A 25131-nucleotide genomic window follows, 5' to 3' on the forward strand; every position below is an offset into this window, starting at 1 on the left:
GAAGGAACCAAAACTGATGCCAGGATTGGGGAGGCTTCTCCACTAACCATGTGCAGGCAGAGCTGGGTTCACCTAAGGTATAACCAGTCTTCTCCTGGGATGATCGATAATTTCCAGAGGATAGGTGAGCAGAGGGAGAACAGGTGCTGCTGGGGGGACAGTATTCTGAGGGTACTGTAGGTGGGGTGGGGGGAGACAGGAAGAGGAAAAAGTGACCGATGTTAAAAACAATCTGATAGGACTGCATTCTGGGATTCTATCTCATGCTGTTTTCTAGAAGTTTAGAGATTGAGAGTACTGAAAAGTGCTGGGAGAGAAGATGCTACCTTTCTACAACAAAGGTACATGCCAGGTAAACAGCTAGCGCTTTGGCTAGTATCTGAGTCCCTCGATCTGGCCTGAACTGTAGCTCTGGGAAGGGCTGTTGTCAGAGCACAAATGGACACAGAGTAGTGTCATGGACAACCGTCACATGTCACATGTGGACAAACACCGAATTTGAACAGATCTCACCATGCCAGTGGGTAAATAAAGAAAAAGAAAAAAAGGGTCTTTGTAGAAATACAGAACAAGGAAGGGAAAAGAATCTAGGAGACTTAAGAAGAAGGACACAGGTCTGAAAACGGCACACTATCGGATCTAGAAAAAACATCAAGGAAGCTGTCCACTGTCATCGGTAGGATGGTGTCAATGACACGGTTGCAGGCAAACAGGCTGAAATTAAAAAAGCAATAGGATGTGTTGGAAGGAGAAAAGGATTAGGTGAGGAAGGGCGGTTAGGATATTAAAAATGTAATAGCATAAATAGAGTCTTCACTGGAAACCTAAAAAGCAGAAGCAATGTTACCCACTATTAGATTAGAATTGTTGAGGATAAACTTGAAAAGCTCTCCTAGAATGTAGAGGGGAAAAAAAGCCAAAAGGATGAGATCAGTGAGTGAGGACATAATAGATACAGGGCACAGAGAAGCCACTGGCAAATCATTGCTCCTGGAGGAGAGGCCAAACCAGATGAACAAAACCAGATAACAGAAAATGGCCCAAGCAGAAGAAATTCTATGTGAACAGATCGCAAGGGCTCACTGCATCCCAATAAATGAGCTGAAATCCTCTAGACATATTGCATCCACGATTCAAGAAACTAAAGTGGGGAGAGAGGACAAGTCAGAAGAAGTGAATTCAACAGTTATGCCAAAGGCACAGCTCTGTCATGATGACAAAGCAAAAGCCTTGGATATCTACAGGAACACGGGATGCCCAAGAACTAAAGTTGATCACAATTTGAGTTTAATGCTGCAAATGCAGGAAAACCACACCCACCAGATGACTCTGCTGTGGGCAAACAGAGCACAAGGGGGGCCATCCAAGGGATCAGCAATGTCTGATGGGCATGTTCCCTTTGGAAGAGTAAGTAGAAAAATATTACAAGGATAGGACAACAGGGACTTCTTTCAATGGCCAACCACTTGGGAAGATATGAGGAAAATGCAAGAAATGAGACAGGATTTAAGAAATCAGGTTCCGATGATGCTTTGACAGACAATACAAAGAAATAAAAGAAAAACTGGTATAGATTCATCTCTTTGGTTTTGAAGATGGAAGGGAAGCAGACGGGAGAGGAAAGGAAGGTAGCAGAAGAGGAGGAGAGGGGTAACAAGCAAGAAAGAAGAGGTGCTCCAGAGGATTCCATCATTAGAACCTGGGAGCAGACCAGACCTGCGGCTGACAGTGTGACCCTCCTCAGGGAGAGCTCAGCCTTAACTCTTGGAACAGTTTCTGGTGACACTGAGGCCTCTGGAAAACCATACATGATTCTCAGGCCTGGACTGTGATCCATCCAGTTCCCCGGAATGGAGCGCTCCCACTCCCTCTCAGTGCTCTGAAGGCAGGAGCAACAAGAGACCATCACCCACCTGCGCAGAGGTGCTGTGAAGCTTCAGCAGCCCATTCTCGAGACGCTCCATTTTGGACTTGAGCTCTTCTCCATTTCTGCGCAGCAAGCTCTGGTAGAGTCTGATGAACTCCAGGAATGATTTGGGAGTTGTGTAGTTGTAGCGCTGCTCATTGCTCAGATAAGACTGAGACATCTGGTTGACACTTGTGTGGACAAACGCCATGAACTTGCTAATCGACTGCTTGACTGTGGGCTGAAATCAAAGAGTGGGAAACAAAGCAACTGTCTGGACATGAAGACTGGAGGTGACAGCCCACCCCACTCATGGCCTCAACACATGGAAAGTTTTGCTCCAACAACTCTACCCAGGCCTGAACTTGAACCCTGAAACTCTGGACATGGAATTCCTTGTACCTGAGGTAGAGAGGACCTTGAAGAGTGTCTCCTTTGCTCTCTTACCTCAATGCCTTCTGTGTTCTGTAAGAAGCGGAGGCTGATGGACTCCAATGCCTGCCGAGGCCACTCGTGGAACCAGTCGATGGCCGTGCAGTTCACAATGGCTGGGAACTTCCTGCTGCGGACTCTCAGCTTGTCTCCCACAGGGGAAAAACAGAGAGTCACCTGAGAAATTAGAAGGGTGGGGAGAACCAAGAAAGTGTCAGGGAGATACTCACAGAGAGACAGTTATGGCTTTGGGTTCTTCATTTCCCAGAAAGTTGGGAAACACATTCAACAGAGGAAGAAAAAAAATCTGTCAACACTAGCCAGGCTTCTAGCCAACAAATTAAGAATGCTGGGACTGCATGAGGCAAGAGGGAGCCTACTGCCCTTGAAGCAGATGAGAAGGGCAGCCTTGCAAAATTGCTCAGGTGAAGAAAGGCAATCCACCTTCCCAGCCCACTGCCAGTGTAATCAATGAGGGCAGCCGTGTCCAAAATATCAGCAGAGGCTCTTATGAACCATCTCTGGTCCGCCTACCCTGGGCAGTAAATCCTTCTATACCTTCAGTTGTCGTCGGACCCGATTTACAAAAAACTTCCAACAGTTCTCTCTGTTGTCAACAAGACCTTGGCTCTTGACTTCGTTCCTCACATTGTTTATGATGTTTTCAACTTCATCATCAGCGTAGAGGTCCGGGATCTCTCCTGGGAGAAACGGAACACAGATGGGTGGCTTTGGCATCTCTCTGCATGATACAAATAGGACGTGAGAGGCTATCCAAACTTTGGACACAGGGCCTATGATTTTTTGGCCATGTTCCACCACTCTTGCTGGTGGAATTGGACAGACACCATATCTACTCCGAACTCAGTGCAGGTGGAGGGATGACACTTTAAAGAATGGGAACAGGGTAATGGCACCATTTTGTCCTGGGCCAGCAGCCTGTAGCACAAAAGCTTTCAACTCTCTTTACTTCTTTTGCCTAAAGCATTTATTTACTAACTACTGTTAGTAAGAATTTTGCTCCTGAGGAACTTAATATTTAGTAGGAGAAATAAAACAGATGTAAAATACCTATAATATAAAACCACAAGTGTAAAGGGCCCATGAGAAGAATACAGATAAATCCATATATTGATGAAGAATGAGCTATCCCTTTCTATTAAAGGGAGAGAGCAAGAATGGTTTTAGGGAATCTAAAAATATGATAAGTATGACATCTTAAAATCAATGGGGAAAAATGAACATTCAATACATGGTATTAGGAAAACTGGGATCTGGAAAAAAAAAACTATGGTTGGATTCTTATACTCCATTGCACACTAGGATAAATTCCAAATGGATCAATATTTAACCATAAAAAATAAAACCATAAAAATGGCAGAAGACATGAGGGAAATATTCTTATAACCTCTGAGTGGGGAAGGTCTTCCTAAGTGTATCTCAAAGTTGGTATGTTTTTAAAAGAAAGATAAATTTGGTAAATATAAGTTGACACATTGTATGTACAAATAAAAAATTATATAAAAAATAGAAAAAAATGCCATGGTGAAAACATAGGCAAAGTATAACAAGAGCAAAACCAAAGAACCAATTAAAATATGTTTCCAAAAGATGACATACAAATGGTCAACACGTACATGGAAAGGTGCTCAACATAATTAATTATCAGGGAAATGCAAATGAAGATCACAATGAGATATCACCTCACACCTGTTGGGATGGCTATTATCAAAGAGACAAGATATAATAAGTGTTGATGAGGATGTGGACAAAAGGAAATCCTTGTGCACTGTTGATGGAAAAGAGTACAGAGAAATTGAAGGAAATTAAAGGTAGAACAAGTGCCATGTGATCCAGCAATCACACTTCTGGGTATATATTTGAAAGAAAAAAAAAAAACAGATCTTGGAAATATCCATACTCCTCTATTCATTGCAGCATTATCCACAATAGCTAAGATATGAAAACAGCTTAAGTGTCAATCAACAGATGAATGGACCAAACAAATGTGACATATATACAGAAATATTATCCAGGCTTTAAAAAAGAAAATCCTGTCATTTGTAGTAACATGGTAAACCTGGGCGGGCAGGGGCAGCATTATGCTAAGTGGAATAAGCCACAGGAAAAGAAAAATACCGCAGGTAAAACTTATATGTGGGATCTAAAAACCCCAAAAAACAAACAAAAAAAACCCCTCAAGAGTGGCAATCCTTATATCAGACAAATTAGATTTCAAAAGCAAGACTGTAATAAGAGATGAGGAAGGATGCTATATGCTACTTAAAGGGTCTATCCAACAAGAAGATCTAACAATCGTAAATATCTATGCCTCTAACATGGGAGCCGCCAATTTTATAAGGCAATTAATAACAAAAGCAAAGAAACACATTGACAACAATACAATAATAGTGGGGGACTTTAACACCCCCCACACTGAAATGGACAGATCATCTAAGCAAAAGATCAACAAGGAAATAAACACTTTAAATGACATACTGGACCAAATGGACTTCACAGACATATTCAGAACATTCCATCCCAAAGCAAAAGAATACACATTCTTCTCTAGCGCCCATGGAACATTCTCCAGAATAGATCACATCCTAGGTCACAAATCAGGTCTCAATCGGTACCAAAAGATTGGGATTATTCCCTGCATATTTTCAGACCACAATGCTTTGAAACTAGAACTCAATCACAAGAGGAAAGTCGGAAAGAACTCCAATACATGGAGGCTAAAGAGTATCCTACTAAAGAATGAATGGGTCAACCAGGAAATTAAAGAAGAATTAAAAAAATTCATGGAAACCAATGAAAATGAAAACACAACTGTTCAAAATCTTTGGGATGCGGCAAAGGCAGTCCTGAGAGGAAAGTATATAGCAATACAAACCTTTCTCAAGAAACAAGAAAGGTCTCAAATACACAACCTAACCCTACACCTAAAGGAGCTAGAGAAAAAACAGCAAATAAAGCCTAAACCCAGCAGGAGAAGAGAAATCATAAAGATCAGAGCAGAAATCAATGAAATAGAAACCAAAAGAACAGTAGAACAGATCAATGAAACAAGGAGCTGGTTCTTTGGAAGAATGAACAAGATTGATCAACCCCTGGCCAGACTTATCAAAAAGAAAGAGAAATGACCCAAATCAACAAAATCATGAACGAAAGAGGAGAGATCACAACCAACACCAAAGAAATACAAACAATTAAAAGAACATATTACGAGCAACTCTATGCCAGCAAATTAGATAACCTGGAAGAAATGGATGCATTCCTAGAGATGTATCAACTACCAAAACTGAACCAGGAAGAAATGGAAAACCTGAACAGACCTATAACTACAAAGGAAATTGAAGCAGTCATCAAAAATCTCCCAACAAACAAATGCCCAGGGCCAGATGGCCTCTCAGGGGAATTCTACCAAACATTTCAAGAAGAATTAATACCTATTCTCCTGAAACTGTTCCAAAAAATAGAAATGGAAGGAAAACGTACAAACTCGTTTTATGAGGCCACCACTACCTTGATCCCCAAACCAGACAAAGACCCCATCAAAAAGGAGAATTACAGACCAATATCCTTGATGAACATGGATGCAAAAATTCTCACCAAAATACTAGCCAATAGGATCCAACAGTACATTAAAAGGATTCTTCACCACGACCAAGTGGGATTTATTCCTGCGCTGCAAGGTTGGTTCAACATCCGCAAATCAATCAACGTGATACAATACATTAACAAAAGAAAGAACAAGAATCATATGATCCTGTCAATAGATGCAGAAAAAGCATTTGACAAAGTACAGCATCCTTTCTTGATCAAAACTCTTTAGAGTATAGTGATAGAGAGTACATACCTCAATATCATAAAAGCCGTCTATGAAAAACCTGCAGCGAATATCATTCTCAATGGGGAAAACCTGAGAGCTTTTCCCCTAAGGTCAGGAACGCGGTAGGGATGTCCACTATCAGCACTGCTATTCAACATAGTATTAGAAGTCCTAGCCACAGCAATCAGACAACAAAAAGAAATCAAAGGCATCCAAATCGGCAAAGAGGAAGTCAAACTCTCACTCTTTGCAGATGATATGATACTTTATGTGGAAAACCCAAAAGACTCCACCCCAAAACTGCGAGAACTCATACAGGAATTCAGTCAAGTAGCAGGATATAAAATCAATGCACAGAAATCAGTGGCATTCCTATACACCAACAACAAGACAGAAGAGAGACAAATTAAGGAGTCGATCCCATTTACAATTGCACCCAAAACCATAAGATACCTAGGAATAAATCTAACCAAAGAGGCAAAGGATCTGTACTCAGAAAACTATAAAATACTCAGGAAAGAAATGGAGGAAGACACAAAGAAATGGAAAAACGTTCCATGCTCATGGATTGGAAGAGCAAACATTGTGAAGATGTCAGTGCTACCTAGAGCAATCTACACATTCAATGCAATCCCCATCAAAATACCATCCACTTTTTTCAAAGAAATGGAACAAATAAACCTAAAATTTATATGGAACCAGAAAAGATCCCGAATAGCCAGAGGAATGTTGAAAAAGAAAAGCAAAGCTGGCAGCATCACATTTCCGGACTTGCAGCTCTATTAAAAAGCTATCATTATTAAGACAGTATAGTACTGGCACAAAAACAGACACATAGATCAGTGGAACAGAATAGAGAACCCAGAAATGGACCCTCAACTCTATGGTCAAGTGATCTTTGACAAAGCAGGAAAGAATGTCCAATGGAAAAAAAGACAGTCTCTTCAACAAATGGTGCTGGGAAAATTGGACAGCCACATGCAGAAGAATGAAACTGGACCATTTCCTTACACCACACACAAAAATAGACTCCAAATGGTTGAAAGACCTAAACGTGAGACAGGAGTCCATCAACATCCTAAAGGAGAACACAGGCAGCAACATCTTCAACCTCAGCCGCAGCAACTTCTTCCGAGAAACATCGCCAAAGGCAAGGGAAGCAAGGGCAAAAATGAACTATTGGGATTTCATCAACATAAAAAGCTTTTGCACAGCAGAAGAAACAGTCCACAAAACCAAAGGACAACCGACTGAATGGGAAAAGATATTTGCAAATGACATATCAGATAAAGGGCTAGTATCCAAAATCTATAAAGAACTTATCAAACTCAATATCCAAAGAACTAATAATCCAATCAAGAAATGGGCAGAAGATATGAACACACATTTTTCCAAAGAAGACATCCAAATGGCCAACAGACACATGAAAAAGTGCTCAACATCCCTCGGCATCAGGGAAATCCAAATCAAAACCTCAATGAGATACCACCTCACACCCGTCAGAATGGCTAGAATTAACAAGTCAGGAAACGACAGATGTAGGCGGGGATGCGGAGAAAGGGGAACCCTCCTACACTGTTGGTGGGAATGCAAGCTGGTGCAACCACTTTGGAAAACAGTATGGAGGTTCCTCAAACAGTTGAAAATAGAGCTACCCTACAAACCAGCAATTGCACTCCTGGGTATTTACCCCAAAGATACAAATGTAGGGATCTGAAGGGGTACGTGCACCCCAATGTTCATAGCAGTAATGTCCACAATAGCCAAACTGTGGAAAGAGCCAAGATGTCCATCAACAGATGAATGGATAAAGAAGAGGTGGTATATATACACGATGGAATATTATGCAGCCATCAAAAGGAATGAGATCTTGCCATGTGAAACGACGTGGATGGAACTGGAGGGTGTTATGCTGAGTGAAATAAGTCAATCAGAGAAAGACATGTATCATATGACCTCACTGATATGAGGAATTCTTAATCTCAGGAACAAACTGAGGGTTGCTGGAGTGGGGGTCGGGTGGGAGGGATGGGGTGGCTGGGTGATAGACATTGGGGAGGGTATGTGCAATGGTGAGTACTGTGAATTGTGCAAGACTGTTGAATCACAGATCTGTACCTCTGAAACAAATAATCCAATATATTTTAAGAAAAGAAAAAAGAAGATATAGCAGGATGGGAAGAATGAAGGGGGGGAAATCGGAGGGGGAGATGAACCATGCGAGATGTTGGACTCTGAAAAAGAAACTGAGGTTTCTAGAGGGGAGGGGGTGGGGGGATGGTTTGGCCTGGTGATGGGTATTAAAGAGGGAATGTTCTGTGTGGAGAACTGGGTGTTATGTACAAACAATGAATCATGGAACACTACACCACAAACTAATGATGTAATGTATGGTGAGTAACATAACAATAAAAAAGAACAAAGGGAGGAATATCAGAGAAGTATTACTTTTAATTGCATCTCCATTTTAATAGGCGTATGTGAATCTTATTTTTATATAGAAGCTTTAAAAGAGAAATGTGAACTTGAAGCTTCACGACCTTGGAGCAAGCTGATTGCATTATGTTTTCACTGGGCAGGGCTTCAGAAATTCATTTACACTTGAAAAAGTTGTCTTCTAAATGATAAATATACTTAATTGAGAAATAAAATTTCAAATTGGTAAAAGTATATCAACTTCTGTGTCTCCGACATTATTTTAGGAGAAGGTGACCTGGCTGGATTGGAGCCAACTGAAAACAGGGTGAGGCTGGCAACATGCCTGGTATATCCAAAACTATTAGTTTTTAGAAGCACATTTTTACCTTTTTGGCTTGTTTCAGAAATTAGACTTTAGGGTACAGGGCGGAATTGCTGTTGGCCCCACTCTCATTACTTAGTAAAATAATAAAAGGTGAGGCAACACTGTAGGTAAAATACTGTTCAAAAAGGTGGTGGAATGTTAAGACAGTATTTAGAATGGGGAAAATGGACTGGATTGGAAGAGAAAAGGAATAGGAGCTAAGAAGGCCAACTTCTGTATATAAAGTAATTTTATGGTAGAAATCAGTGTGAGGCTTAGAGACAGCACAGTAAAGAACCTGGGACTCTGGTCCTCATCAGAAGCAATCCAAAGGTTGTACACAGAGTCTGTTGGTACATGATCAGGACCAGGGACCAGTGGTTCTCCATGGGTGATGGCAAAATGACCTGGGGTACAAGTGAGCAAAAATTTGAAGCAGACAATGATTCAGAAGCAGTGACATTCATAAAGATTGCATGGCAGAAACAACCCTGGAATATATTACATATGACATGAGATAGACTATGGAGAAATATACTGTGATCATGGTTCTGGATTTCATAAACTCAAGAGTATTCAGCCAGATAGCCAGGGGGTGGACTGTGGATACCAGGGCTTTCTGAAATGCTGAAAAGCTGGAGGCAGAAATTTTGTTCTGGAAGATCCATGAACTGACTCTGTTTTCCTTAACCCAGATGAAGAGGTAGTTTTGCAGATGCCGAAATTGGTTTAAGAGCTCGGAAAGCATATTCTATGTTTAATGACTACAGATGCAAAACTATACACCTCCCATTTCTGTAAATGCATAATTTAAGTACTCTATTGTCTTGTATTCTTGGATATATACATTTATATATATCTTGAGTTAAGTTTATATATATGCATGTGTGTATAACTTTTTTTTTTTCTTTACCCAGAATGGTTGACATGATTCCTAAATTTCTAAATAAATAAGGATAGTAAAGTATCACAACTGAACTTTCCAATGAAGTTCTATCTTGCATGGACAGTGTCACGGGATGGTTGACAGCCTCTGTTAAGATTTTTGGAAACCAAAGAAAAGAATTTGAGATATTCTACATTGCTTGTTGCTTCTTTGCTTCCATCAAGTTCTGAATCCTTCATTAAATTAGCAGCCTAATCTTGACCTATTGTGTAAATTTTCTGTGTGCACACTCTCTGTGTATCTTTTTGCCAATGTCTAATCTACCTGAAATACTGCACACATTCTGGTTTTTCTCTGTCTTGAATATGGGGAGGGAATAGCACCTTCTCTCTGGGCTCAGCAGATCTGTAGACCCTTAATATATTCTTCTTCTAATAATCAGATCTAGTTCCAGTCAGACAGCCCCAAGATTACTATATGTTTTGCAATGAAAGGAGCCAGGATAAGGAACAGTGCTAACCCTAAAAGGATCTTAATGAACCAGTCCTCTACTCTATCAGTTTTCTCTCTCATTTCGATGACCTAGCTCTCCGGGCCTTGGACCACCTTGGGATGACTCTGACTCTAGGGGGAATTTACACTCAAGAGCAAAGAGTTTCTTACCAGATGCCAAGAGATCATTGATGAGCACAAGGAACTTCTCATCAGCCACCTGGGCATCGGTCATGAGAAACACCGTGCTGAGATTCTTCACTCCAGCTTTCAGGCACAAACCGGCCAGGTCCAGCTGTGGAAACAATCAATATTAAAGATCTTAGGGAAGAAGGCCGGGGCAAGATGGCGGAGGAGTAGGAGACCTGGATTTCCTCTGGTCTCAGGAATTCAGCTGGATAGGGATCAAACCATTCTGAACACCTACGAACTCAACAGGAGATCGAAGAAAAGAATAGCAACAACTCTGAACAGAGAAGCGACCACTTCCCGGAAGGTAGGACGTGTGGAGAAGTGAATCTGAGGTGATATTTGGGACGATAGTCGGCGGGGGAGGGGCCTCCGTCGGCCGCTTCTGGCAAGTGCTAGAGCCGCGGAGCACAAAATCGGGAACTTTTAGAAGCCGGCTCCGTGGAGGGACGTCGCTCCAGGGGCTAAGTGGGGGGTGTGGTCACACTCGCGCGACAGTGTGGTCTCAGGACCCTCGGGGTCACAGAAAGACCAGGGGTGCCTGAGGGCAGCAGAGCTCCCAGGTATCAGAGCGGGGAAGCCGGCTGCAGAGACGGAGCCGAGGCGCGGGCTCTCAGCTCAGGGTTGCCATAAACTGTGATGGGTGACAGTTGGGCCACTGCTCCTCCAGCAGGGACCCAACAAGCGGCAGAGCCGGGGAGACTCCCCTTCCTCCCCCGGGAGGAGCGGCGCGGGAGCGCACTGCAGGGATCTGCTGGGTTTGGAGACTCCACACGGGGTCGGGTGCCAGAGATAGAAACGCTCGGTCACAGGCCGGGTGAGCACGGAGTGCGGCCGGAGACTGGGGACACGGAAGTGACTGCTTTTCTCTGGGGGCGCACTGAGGAGCGGGGCCCCGAGTTCTTGGCTCCTCTGGGGCGAAGATTGGGAGGCCGCCATTTTCACTGTCCTCCTCCAAAGCTGTACCGAGAGCTTGCAGGGAACAAAAGCTCCTGAGAGCAAACCCGAGCAGCTCGCTTAGCCCGGATGGACAAGGGCGGGGCAATTCCGCCTCCGGCAAAGACATTTGGGAACCACGGCAACAGGCCCCTCCCCCAGAAGGTCAGCAGGAACAGCCAGCAAGCCAAGACCAAGTTTACTGATCAAGGAGAACAGGAGAACTCCAGGGCTAGGGGAATACTGCACATAGAATTCATGGCTTTTTTACCATGATTCATTAGTCTTTAAAAGTTAATTTTTTAACTGTTTTTTTTTAAATTTTTCTTTTTCCCTTTTTCAACCAACATCTTATCAATCCCTTCTTAAAAAATTTTTATTTATTTTTCATTTTTAGAGTCATATTCTATCCCTTCATAGTAGTTACCCTTATTTTTGGCATATAAGTTGATCTCTCTTTAAAATTTTGAGATACGGTTGCTTCTAACAGATCAAAGTATACCCTAAATCACTAGTATATGGCTTTGTTCTAGTCTCCTGCCTGATCACATTCTCTCCGTTTTTTCTTTCTTTTTTTTTTTAAATCTTCTTTCTTTTTTCAAACAACTTCTTATCAATTCCTTTTATAAAATCTTTTATAATTTTCATCTTTACAGTCATATTCCATCCCTTCATTGTATCAACCCCTATGTTGTACATATAAAAGCCTTTCTTTAAAATTTTACCAGGCACATTTTTCTAACAGACCAAACTACACCCAAAATCTAGTGTGTGGCACTGATCTATGCACTAGCCTGATCATATTAGATCACATTCTGTTTTTTTTGTTTCGTTCTGTTTTTGTTTGTTTTTATCTTTATCTTTTTCTTTATTTTTCTCTTTCTTTCCCTTTCTTCTCCCCTGGTTTCAGGTCTTTTCTGATTTCTTTAGAGTATATTTTCTGGGGACGTTGTTAACCTGTTAGCATTTTGTTCTCTCATTCATCTATTCTCCCCTGGACAAAATGACAGGACGAAAAAAATCACCTCAACAAAAAGAACAAGAGGTAGTACCGTCGGCCAGGGACCAAATCAATACGGACATTAGTATGATGTCACACCTAGAATTCAGAATCATGATCTTCAAGATACTAGCTGGGCTTGAAGAAAGCATGGAGGTTATTAGAGAAACCCTTCCTGGGGAAATTAAAGAACTAAAATCTAACCAAGTCGAAATAAAAAGGGCTATTAATGAGGTGCAATAAAAAATGGGGGCACTAACTGCTAGGATAAATGAGGCAGAATAGAGAATTAGTGATATAGAAGACCAAATGATGGAAAATAAAGAAGCTGAGAAAAAGAGAGATAAACAACTACTGGCTCATGAGGGCAGAATTCGAGAGATAAGCGATACCATAAGAGGAAACAACATTAGAATAATTGGGATCCCAGAAGAAGAAGAAAGAGAGAGAGGGGCAGAAGGTATATTGGAGCAAATTATAGCAGAGAACTTCCCTAACGTGGGGAAGGAAACAGGCATCAAAATCCAGGAGGCACAGAGAACCCCTCTCAAAATCAATACAAATAGGTCAACACCCCGACATCCAATAGTAAAACTCACGAGTCTCAGAGACAAAGAGAAAAATCTTGAAAGCAACTCCGGAGAAGAGATATGTAACCTATAATGGTAGAAATATTAAATTGGCAACAGACTTATCCACAGAGACCTGGCAGGCCAGAAAGGACTGGCATGATATCCTTACAGCACTAAACGAGAAAAATCTGCAGCCAAGAATACTATATCCAGCTAGGCTGTCATTGAAAATAGAAGGAAAGAGAAAAAGCTTCCAGGAGAAACAAAAACTAAAGGAGTGTGCAAACACGAAACCAGCCCTCCAAGAAATATTGAAAGGGGTCCTCTAAGCAAAGAGAGAGCCTAAAAGCAGCATAGACCGGAAAGGAACACAAACAATATACAGTCAGAGTCACCTTACAGGCAATGCAATGGCACTAAATTAATATCTTTCAATAGTTACCCTGAATGTAAATGGGCTAAATGGCCCAATAAGAAGACACAGGCTATCAGATTGGAGTAAAAAACAAGACCCATCGATATGCTGTCTCCAAGAGATTCATTTTATACCCAACGACACCCCCAGATTGAAAGTGAGGGGGTGGAAAACCATTCACCATGCTAATGGACACCAAAAGAGAGCTGGGGTGGCAATCCTTATATCAGACAAATTAGATTTTAAACCAAAGACTGTAATAAGAGATGAAGGAGGACACTATATCCTACTTGAAGGGTCTATCCAACAAAAGATCTAACAATTGTAAATAGCTATGCCCCTAACATGGGAGCAGCCAATTATATAAGGCAATTAATAACAAAAACAAAGAAACACATTGACAGCAATACAACAATAGTGGGGGACATTAACACCCCCCACACTGAAATGGACAGATCATCTAAGCAAAAGGCCAACAAGGAAATAAAGACTTTAAACGACACACTGGACCAAATGGACTTCACAGACATAATCAGAACATTCCATCCCAAAGCAACAGAATACACATTCTTCTCTAGTGCCCATGGAAGATTCTCCAGAATTAATCACATCCTAGGTCACAAATCAGGTCTCAACCGGTACCAAAAGACTGGGATTATTCTCTGCATATTTTCAGACCACAGTGCTTTGAAACTAGAACTCAATCACAAGAGGAGAGTCGGAAAGAACTCAAATACATGGAGGCTAAAGAGCATCCTACAAAAGAATGAATGGGTCAAACAGGAATTTAAAGAAGAATTAAAAAAATTCACTGAAACCAATGAAAATGAAAACACAACTGTTCAAAACCTTTGGGATACAGCAAAAGCAGTCCTGAGAGGAAAGTATATGGCAATACAAACCTTTCTCAAGAAAAAAGAAAGGTCTCAAATATACAACCTAACCCTACACCTAAAGGAGCTAGAGAAAAAACACAAATAAAGCCTAAACCCAGCAGGAGAAGAGAAATCATAAAGATCAGAGCAGAAATCAATGAAATAGAAACCAAAGGACAGTAGAACAGATCTACGAAACTAGGAGCTGGTTCTTTGGAAGAATTAACAAGATTGATCAACCCCTGGCCAGACTTACCAAAAAGAAAAGGGAAATGACTCAAATCAACAAAATCATGAATGAAAGAGGAGAGATCACAACCAACACCAAAGAAATACAAACAATTATAAGAACATATTAAGAGCAACTCTATGCCAGCAAATTAGATAACCTGGAAGAAATGGATGCATTCCTAGAGATGTATCAGCTATCAAAACTGAACCAGGAAGAAATGGAAAACCTGAACAGACCTATAACCACTAAGGAAATTGAAGCAGTTATCAAAAATCTCCCAACAAACAAATGCCCAGGGCCAGATAGCGCACCAGGGGAATTCTACCAAACATTACAAGAAGAATTAATACCTATTCTCCTGAAACTTTCCAAAAAAATAAAAATGGAAGGAAAACTTCCAAACTCGTTTTATGAGGCCACCACTACCTTGATCCCCAAATCAGACAAAGACTCCATCAAAAAGGAGAATTACAGACCAATATCCTTAAAGAACATGGATACAAAAATTCTCACCAAAATACTAGCCAAGAGGATCCAACAGTACATTACATTAAAAGGATTCTTCACCATGACCAACTGGGATTTATCCGTGGGCGGCAAGGTTGGTTCAACATCTGCAAATCAATCAACGTGATACAATACATTAACAAAAGAAAGAACAAGAATCATATGATCCTCTCAATAGATGCAGAAAAAGCATTTGACAAAGTATAGCATCCTTTCTTGATAAAAACTCTTGAAAGTATAGGGATAGAGGGTATTTACCTCAATATCATAAAAGCCATCTATGAAAAACCTACAGCGAATATCATTCTCAATGGGGAAAAGCTGAGAGCTTTTCCCCTAAGGTCAGGAACGCGGCAGGGATGTCCACTATCAGCACCGCTATTCAACATAGCATTAGAAGTCCTAGCCACAGCAATCAGACAACAAAAAGAAATCAAAGGCATCCAAATCGGCAAGAGGAAGTCAAACTCTCACTCTTTGCAGATGATATGATACTGTATGTGGAAAACCCAAAAGACTCCACCCCAAAAAAGCCAGAACTCATACAGGCATTCAGTAAAGTCGCAGGATATAAAATCAATGCACAGAAATCAGTGGCATTCCTATACACCAAAAACAAGACAGAAGAGAGACAAATCAAGGAGTCGATCCCATTTACAATTGCACCCCAAACCATAAGATACCTAGGAATAAATCTAACCAAAGAGGCCAAGGATCTGTACTCAGAAAACTATAAAATACTCACGAAAGAAATGGAGGAAGACACAAAGAAATGGAAAAACGTTCCAAGCTCATGGATTGGAAGAACATTGTGAAGATGTCAATGCTACCTACAGCAATCTACACATTCAATGCAATCCCCATCAAAATACCATCCACTTTTTTCAAAGAAATGGAACAAATAATCCTAAAATTTATATGGAAGCAGAAAAGACCCCGAATAGCCAGAGGAATGTTGAAAAAGAAAAGCAAAGCTGGCGGCATCGCAATTCCGGACTTCCAGCTCTATTACAAAGCTGTCATCATCAAGACAGTATGGTACTGGCACAAAAACAGACACATAGATCAGTGGAACAGAATCGAGAGCCCAGAAATGGACCCTCAACTCTATGGTCAACTAATCTTTAACAAAGCAAGAAAGACTGTACAATGGAAAAAAGTATCTTCAACAAATGGTGCTGGGAAAATTGGACAGCCACATGCAGAAGAATGAAACTGGACCATTTCCTTACACCACACACAAAAATAGACTCCAAATGGTTGAAAGACCTAAACGTGAGACAGGAGTCCATCAACACCCTAAAGGAGAACACAGGAAGCAACCTTTTCAACCTCAGCCACAGCAACTTCTTCCGAGAAACATCGCCAAAGGCAAGGGAAGCAAGGGCAAAAATGAACTATTGGGATTTCATCAACATAAAAAGCTTTTGCACAGCAAAAGAAACAGTCCACAAAACCAAAAGACAACCGACAGAATGGGAGAAAATATTTGCAAATGACAGATCAGATAAAGGGCTAGTATCCAAAATCTATAAAGAACTTATCAAACTCAACACCCAAAGAACAAATAATCCAATCAAGAAATGGGCAGAAGACATGAACAGATATTTTTCCAAAGAAGACATCCAAATGGCCAACAGACACATAAAAACGTGCTCCACATCGCTCAGCATCAGGGAAATCCAAATGAAAACCTCAATAAGATACCACCTCACACCAGTCAGAATGGCTAAAATTAAGTCAGGAAACGACAGATGTAGGCGGGGATGCGGAGAAAGGGGAACCCTCCTACACTGTTGGTGGGAATGCAAGCTGGTGCAGCCACTCTGGAAAACAGTATGGGGGTTCCTCAAAGAGGTGAAAATAGAGCTACCATACCATCCAGCAATTTCACTACTGGGTATTTACCCAAAAGACAGAAATGTAGGGATCCGAAGGGGTACGTGCACCCCTATGTTTATAGCAGCAATGTCCACAATAGCCAAACTGGAAAGAGCCAAGATGTCCATCGACAGATGAATGGATAAAGAAGATGTCGTATGTATATACGATGGAATATTATGCAGCCATTAAAAGGAATGAGATCTTGCCATGTTCAACGACGTGGATGGAACTGGAGGGTGTTATGCTTAGTGAAATAAGTCAATCAGAGAAAGACATGTATCATAGGACCTCACTGATATGAGGAATTCTTAATATCAGGAAACAAACTGAGGGTTGCTGGAGTGGTGGGGGGTTGGGAGGGATGGGGTGGCTGGGTGATAGACATTGGGGAGGGTATGTGCTATGGTGAGCGCTGTGAATTGTGCAAGACTTTTGAATCACTTATCTGTACCTCTGAAACAAATAATGTAATATTTATTTTTATTTTTTATTTTTTATTGTTATGTTAATCACCATACATTACATCATTAGTTTTTGATATAGTGTTCTATGATTCATTGTTTGTGCATAACACCCAGTGCTCCACGCAAAATGTGCCCTCTATAATACCCATCACCAGGCTAACCCATCCCCCCACCCCCTCCCCTTTAGAAACCTCAGTGTGTTTTTCAGAGTCCATCATCTCTCATGGTTCGTCTCCCCCTCTGACTTACTCAACTTCATTCTTCCCCTCCTTCTATCTTCTTTTTTTTTTTTTTTAACATATATTGCATTGTTTGCTTCAGAAGTACAGATCTGTGATTCAACAGTCTTGCACAATTCACAGCGCTCACCATAGCACATACCCTCCCCAATGTCTAATACCCAGCCACCCCATCCCTCCCACCCCGCACCACTCCAGCAACCCTCAGTTTGTTTCCTAAGATTAAGAATTCCTTCTATCAGTGAGGTCATATGATACATGTCTTTCTCTGATTGACTTATATTAGTCAGCATAACACCCTCCAGTTCCATCCACGTCGTTGAACATGGCAAGATCTCATTCTTTTTGCTGGCTGCATAATATTCCATTGTGTATATATATACCACATCTTCTTTATCCATTCATCTGTTGATGGACATCTTGGCTCTTTCCACAGTTTGGCTATTGTGGACATTGCTGCTATAAACATTGGGGTGCACGTACCCCTTCGGATCCCTACATTTGTATCTTTGGGGTAAATACCCAGTAGTTCAATTGCTGGATCGTATGGTAGCTCTATTTTGAACTTTTTGAGGAACATCCATACTGTTTTCCAGAGTGGTTGCACCAGCTTGCATTCCCACCAACAGTGTAGGAGGGTTCCCCTTTCTCCACATCCCCGCCAACATCTGTCGTTTCCTGACTTATTCATTTTAGCCATTCTGACTGGTGTGAGGTGGTATCTCATGGAGGTTTTGATTTGGATTTCCCTGATGCCGAGCGATGTGGAGCACTTTTTCATGTGTCTGTTGGCCATTTGGATGTCTTCTTTGGAAAAATGTCTGTTCATGTCTTCTGCCCATTTCTTGATTGGGTTATTTGTTCTTTGGATGTTGAGTTTGATAAGTTCTTTATAGATTTTGGATACTAGCCCTTTATCTGATATGTCATTTGCAAATATTTTCCCCCAATTTGTCGGTTGTCTTTTGGTTTTGTGGACTGTTTCTTTTGCTGTGCAAAAGCTTTTTATCTTGATGAAATCCCAATGGTTCATTTTGCCCTGGCTTCCCTTGCCTTTGGCGATGTCTCTAGGAAGAAGTTGATGCGGCTGAGGTCGAAGAGTTTGCTGCCTGTGTTCTCCTTTAGGATGTTGATGCACTCCTGTCTTAGCTTTAAGTGTTTCAACCATTTGGAGTCTATTTTTGTGTGTGGTGTAAGGAAATGGTCCAGTTTCGTTCTTCTGCAGGTGGCTGTCCAATTTTCCCAACACCATTTGTTGAAGAGACTGTCTTTTTTCCACTGGACATTCTTTCCTGCTTTGTCAAAGATGAGTTGACCACAGAGTTGAGGGTCCATTTCTGGGCTCTCTATTCTGTCCATTGATCTATGTGTCTGTTTTTGTGCCAGTACCATACTGTCTTGATGATGACAGCTTTGTAATAGAGCTGGAAGTCCGGAATTGTGATGCCGCCAGCTTTGCTTTTCTTTTTCAACATTCCTCTGGCTATTCGGGGTCTCTTCTGGTTCCATATAAATTTTAGGATTATTCCATTTCTTTGAAAAAAGTGGATGGTATTTTGATGCGGATTGCACTGAATGTGTAGATTGCTTTAGGTAGCATTGACATCTTCACAATGTTGGTTCTCCCAATCCATGAGCATGGATCGTTTTTCCATTTCTTTGTGTCTTCCTCCATTTCTTTCATGACTATTTTATAGTTTTCTGAGTACAGATCCTTTGCCTCTTTGGTTACATTTATTCCTAGGTATCTTATGGTTTTGGGTGCAGTTGTAAATGGGATCGACTCCTTGATTGTCTCTCTTCTGTCTTGTTGGTGTATAGGAATGCCACTGATTTCTGTGCATTGATTTTATAGCCTGCCACTTGACTGAATTCCTGTATGAGTTCTCGCAGTTTTGGGGTGGAATCTTTTGGGTTTTCCACATAAATTATCATATCATCTGCAAAGAGTGAGAGTTTGACTTCCTCTTTGCCGATTTGGATGCCTTTGATATCTTTTTGTTGTCTGATTGCTGTGGCTAGGACTTCTAATACTATTTGAATAGCAGTGGTGAGAGTGGACATCCCTGCCACGTTCCTGACCTTAGGGGAAAAGCTCTCAGGTTTTCCCCATTGAGAATGATATTCGCTGCAGGTTTTTCATAGACGGCTTTTATGATATTGAGGTATGTACTCTCTATCACTATACTCTAAAGAGTTTTGATCAAGAAAGGATGCTGTACTTTGTCAAATGCTTTTTCTGCATCTATTGACAGGATCATATGATTCTTGTTCTTTCTTTTGTTAATGTATTGTATCACGTTGATTGATTTGCGGATGTTGAACCAACCTTGCAGCCCAGGGAGAAATCCCACTTGGTCAAGGTGAAGAATCCTTTTAATGTACTGTTGGATCCTATTGGCTAGGATTTTGGTGAGAATTTTTGCGTCCATGTTCATCAAGGATTTTGGTCTGCCATTCTCCTTTTTGATGGGGTCTTTGTCTGGTTTGGGGATCAAGGTAATGGTGGCCTCATAAAATGAGTTTGGAAGTTTTCCTTCCATTTCTATTTTTTGGAACAGTTTCAGGAGAATAGGTATTAATTCTTCTTGAAATGTCTGGTAGAATTCCTCTGGGAAGCCCCATCTGGGTATTTGTTTGTTGGGAGATTTTTGATGACTGCCTCAATTTCCTGAGTGGTTATAGGTCTGTTCAGGTTTTCTATTTCTTCCTGGTTCAATTTTGGCAGTTGATACATCTCTAGGAATGCATCCATTTCTTCCAGGTTATCTAATTTGCTGGCATAGAGTTGCTCATAATATGTTCGTATAATTGTTTGTATTTCTTTGGTGTTGGTTGTGATCTCTCCTCTTTCATTCTGATTTTGTTGATTTGAGTCATTTCTCTTTTCTTTTTGATACGTCTGGCCAGGGGTTTATCATCTTGTTAATTCTTTCAAAGAATCAGCTCCTAGTTTCATTGATCTGTTCTACTGTTTTTTGGTTTCTAGTTCATTGATTTCTGCTCTGATCTTTGTGATTTCTCTTCTCCTGCTGGGTTTAGGCTTTATTTGCTGTTCTTTCTCTAGCTCCTTTAGGTGTAGGGTTAGGTTGTGTATTTGAGACCTTTCTTGTTTCTTGGGAAAGCTTGTATTGCTATATACTTTCCTCTTAGGACTGTCTTTGCTGTATCCCAAAGAAAATGTGTTTTCATTTTCATTGGTGTCCATGAATTTTCTTATTCTTCTTTAACTTCCTGGTTGACCCATTCATTCCTTAGTAGGATGCTCCTTAGCCTCCATGTATTTGAGTTCTCTACGACTTTCCTCTTGTGGTTGAGTTCTAGGTTCAAAGCATTGTAGTCTGAAAATATGCAGGGAATGATCCCAATCTTTTGGTACCGGTTGAGACCTGATTTGTGACCTAGGATGTGATCAATTCTGGAGAATGTTCCATGGGCACTAGAGAAGAATGTGTATTCTGTTGCTTTGGGTTGGAATGTTCTGAATAGGTCTGTGAAGTCTCTTTGGTGCAGTGTTTCATTTAAAGTGTTTATTTCCTTGTCGATCTTTTGCTTAGATGATCTGTCCATTTCAGTCGGGGGGTGTTAAGGTCTCCCAGTATTATTGTATTGTTGTCAATGTGTTTCTTTGCTTTTGTTATTAATTGCCTTAAAAAATTGCTGCTCCCATGTTAGGGGCATAGACATTTACAATTGTTAGATCTTCTTGATGGATAGACCCTTTAAGTAGGATATAGTGTCCCTCCTCATCTCTTATTACAATCTTTGGTTTAAAGTCTAATTTGTCTGATATAAGGATTGCCACCCCAGCTTTCTTTTGGTGTCCATTAGCATGGTGAATGGTTTTCCACCCCCTCACTTTCAATCTTGGGGTGTCTTTGGGTCTAAAATGAGTCTTCTGCAGACAGCATATTGATGGGTCTTGTTTTTTAATCCAATCTGATAGCCTGTGTCTTTGGATTGGGGCATTTAGCCCATTTACATTCAAGGTAAGTATTGAAAAATATGAATTCAGTTCCATTATTTGCCTGTAAGGTGAGTGTTACTGTATATTGTCTGTGTTCCTTTCTGATCTATTCTGCTTTTAGGCTCTCTCTTTGCTTAGAGGACCCCTTTCCATATTCGTTGTAGGGCTGGTTTCGTGTTTGCAAATTCCTTTAGTTTTTGTTTGTCCTGGAAGCTTTTACTCTCTCCTTCTATTTTCAATGACAGCCTAGCTGGATATAGTATTCTTGGCTGCAGATTTTTCTCGTTTAGTGCTCTGAATATATCATGCCAGTCCTTTCTGGCCTGCCAGGTCTCTGTGGATAGGTCTTTTGCCAGTCTAATGTTTCTACCATTGTAGGTTACAGATCTCTTCTCCCGAGCTGCTTTCAGGATTTTTTTCTTTGTCTCTGAGACGCGTAAGTTTTACTATTAGATGTCGGGGTGTTGACCTATTTTTATTGATTTTGAGAGGGGTTCTCTGTGCCTCCTGGATTTTGATGCCTGTTTCCTTCCCCACGTTAGGGAAGTTCTCTGCTATAATTTGCTCCAATATACCTTCTGCCCCTCTCTCTCTTTCTTCTTCTTCTGGGATCCCAATTATTCTAATGTTGTTTCGTCTTATCGTATCGCTTATCTCTCGAATTCTGCCCTCGTGATCCTGTAGTTGTTTCTCTTTTTCTCAGCCTCTTTATTTTCCATCATTTGGTCTTCTATATCGCTGATTCTCTCTTCTGCCTCATTTAGCCTAGCAGTTAGTGCCCCATTTTTTATTGCACCTCATTAATAGCCTTTTTGATTTCGACTTGGTTAGATTTTAGTTGTTTTATTTCTCCAGAAATGGTGTCTCTAATAACTTCCACGGTTTTTTCAAGCCCAGCTAGTATATTTAAAGCCATGACTCTGAACTCTAGGGCCAACATCGTACTAATGTCTGTATTGAGTAGATCCCTGGCTGACGGTCCTACCTCTTGTTCTTTTTGTTGAGGTGATCTTTTTCGTCTTGTCATATTGTCCAGAGGAGAATAGATGAATGAGAGAACAAAGTGCTAACAGGTTAAGAACGTCCCCAGCAAATATACTCTATACAAATCAGAAAAGACCTGAAACCAGGGGGAAAAAAGGGAAAGAAAGAAAAAAGAAAGAGAAAAAAATAGAAAAAAGATAAAAACAAACAAAAAGAGAACAAAACAAAAAAAAACAATATGATCAAATATGATCAGACTAGTGTATGTATCAGTGACACACACTAGATTTTGGGTGTAATTTGGTCTGTTAGAAAAAAGTGCCTCCTAAAATTTTAAAGGAAGAAAGATTTATGTATGTACAAAATAAGGGTTGATACAATGAAGGGATGGAAGATGACTGTAAAGTTGAAAAGTATAAAAGGTTTTATAAAAGGAATTGATAAGTTGTTTGAAAAAAGAAAAGATTGGGGGGGGCGGAGCAAGATGGCGGAGGAGTAGGAGACCTAGATTTCGTCTGGTCTCAGGAATTCAGCTGAATAGGGATCAAACCATTCTGAACACCTACGAACTCAACAGGAGATCGAACAGGAGAGTAGCAACAACTCTCTGAACAGAGAAGCGACCACTTACTGGAAGGTAGGGCGTGCGGAGAAGTGAATCCGAGGCGATATTCGGGAGGATAGACAGCGGGGGAGGGGCCTCCGCCGGCCGCTTCTGGCAAGTGCTAGAGCCGCGGAGCACAAAATCGGAACTTTTAGAAGCCGGCTCCGCAGAGGGACGTCGCTCCAGTGGCTAAGCGGGGGGTGGAACCCTCACGGGACAGTGTGGTCTCAGGACCCTCGGGGTCACAGAAAGACCGGGGGTGCCTGAGTCCGCCAGAGCTCCCAGGGATCGGAGCGGGGAAGCCGGCTGCAGAGACAGAGCCGAGGCGCGGGCTCTCAGCTCGGGGTTGCCATAAACTGTGATCTGCGGCCCAGTCGGGGCACGGCTCCCCCAGCAGGGACCCAACAAGCAGCAGATCCGGGGAGACTCCCCTTCCTTCCCGGGGAGGAGCGGTGCGGGAACGCACTGCAGGGATCTGCTGGGTTTGGAGACTCTGTGCGGGGTCGGGTGCCAGAGATAGAAACGCTCGGTCACAGGCCGGGTGAGCACGGAGTGCGGCCGGAGACCGGGGACACGGGAGCGACTGCTTTTCTCTGGGGACACACTGAGGAGCGGGGCCCCGAGTTCTCAGCTCCTCCGGGTGGAGATTGGGAGGCCACCATTTCTGCCCTGGTCCTCCAAAGCTGTACCGAGAGCTTGCAGGGAACAAAAGCTCCTGAGAGCAAACCGGAGCAGCTTCCTTAGCCCGGACCGACAAGGGCGGGGCAATTCCGCCTCCGGCAAAGACATTTGGAAACCACAGCAACAGGTCCTTCCCCCAGAAGATCAGCACAAACAGCCAGCAAGCCAAGACCAAGTTGATCGATCAAGGAGAATAGGAGAACTCCAGCGCTAGGGGAATACTGCACATAGATTCATGGCTTTTTTTTTTTTTTTTTTTTACCATGATCCATTATTTCATCAAAGTTAATTTTTGTTGACTGTTTTTTTTTTTATTTTTCTTTTTCCCCTTTTCAACCAACATCTTATCAATCCCTTTTTAAAAAAAAAAAACAACATTTTTTATTTTTCATTTTTAGAGTCATATTTTATCCCTTCATAGTAGTTACCCTTATTTTTGGCATATATATATAAGTTGTTCACTCTTTAAAATTTTGGGGTACAGTTTCTTCTAACAGATCAAAATATACCCTAAATCACTAGTGTATGGCTTTGTTCTAGTCTCCTGCCTGATCACATTCTCTCCCTTTTTCCTTTTTTTTTTTATTTTCTTAAAACTTCTTTTTTTTCAAACAACTTATCTTACCAAGTCCTTTTATAAAATCTTTTATAATTTTCATCTTTACACTCATCTTCCATCCCTTCATTGTATCAACCCTTATTTTGTACATATATGTCTTTCTTCCTTTAAAATTTTAGGAGGCACCTTTTTCTAAGACCAAAATACACCCAAAATCTAGTGTGTGGCACTGATCTATGCACTAGCCTGATCATATTTGATCATATTCTGCTTATTTTGTATTGTTTTGTTTTTGTTTTTATTTTTTTTCTTTTTTCTTTTCTTTTTCTCTTTCTTTTTTCTTTCTTTCCCTTTCTTTTCCCCTTGTTTCAGGTCTTTTCTGATTTGTATACAGTATATTTGCTGGGGACGTTGTAAACCTGTTAGCATTTTGTTCTCTCATTCATCTATTCTCCTCTGGACAAAATGACAAGACGAAAGAAATCACCTCAGCAAAAAGAACAAGAGGTAGGACCGTCAGCCAGGGACCTACTCAATACGGACATTAGTACGATGTCGGACATAGAGTTCAGAATCATGACTTTAAAGATACTAGCTGGGCTTGAAAAAAGCGTGGAAGTTATTAGAGAAACCCTTTCTGGAGAAATAAAAGAACTAAAATCTAACCAAGTCGAAATCAAAAAGGCTATT

At 41.2% G+C, this 25131-nt stretch overlaps 1 protein-coding gene across 1 annotated transcript in view; it reads right to left on the reverse strand.

Annotated features, from left to right (window-relative positions):
- Positions 1-25131, reverse strand: part of DNAH9 (dynein axonemal heavy chain 9) — a 371410-nt gene that overhangs the window by 133541 nt on the left and 212738 nt on the right. The window contains exons 45-48 of the mRNA XM_088027042.1: positions 10505-10628; positions 2897-3039; positions 2354-2515; positions 1914-2147 (exon numbers count right to left, since the gene is read on the reverse strand). Of these exons, the coding sequence (XP_087883168.1) occupies positions 1914-2147; positions 2354-2515; positions 2897-3039; positions 10505-10628 (663 nt within the window). The remainder of the gene's footprint in view (positions 1-1913; positions 2148-2353; positions 2516-2896; positions 3040-10504; positions 10629-25131) is intronic.

Source organism: Eumetopias jubatus, unplaced genomic scaffold (genome assembly GCF_037043125.1).
Source record: "Eumetopias jubatus isolate StellerSeaLion01/CBP00866 unplaced genomic scaffold, mEumJub1_p1.0 scaffold_10, whole genome shotgun sequence".
Lineage (NCBI taxonomy): Eukaryota > Metazoa > Chordata > Mammalia > Carnivora > Otariidae > Eumetopias > Eumetopias jubatus.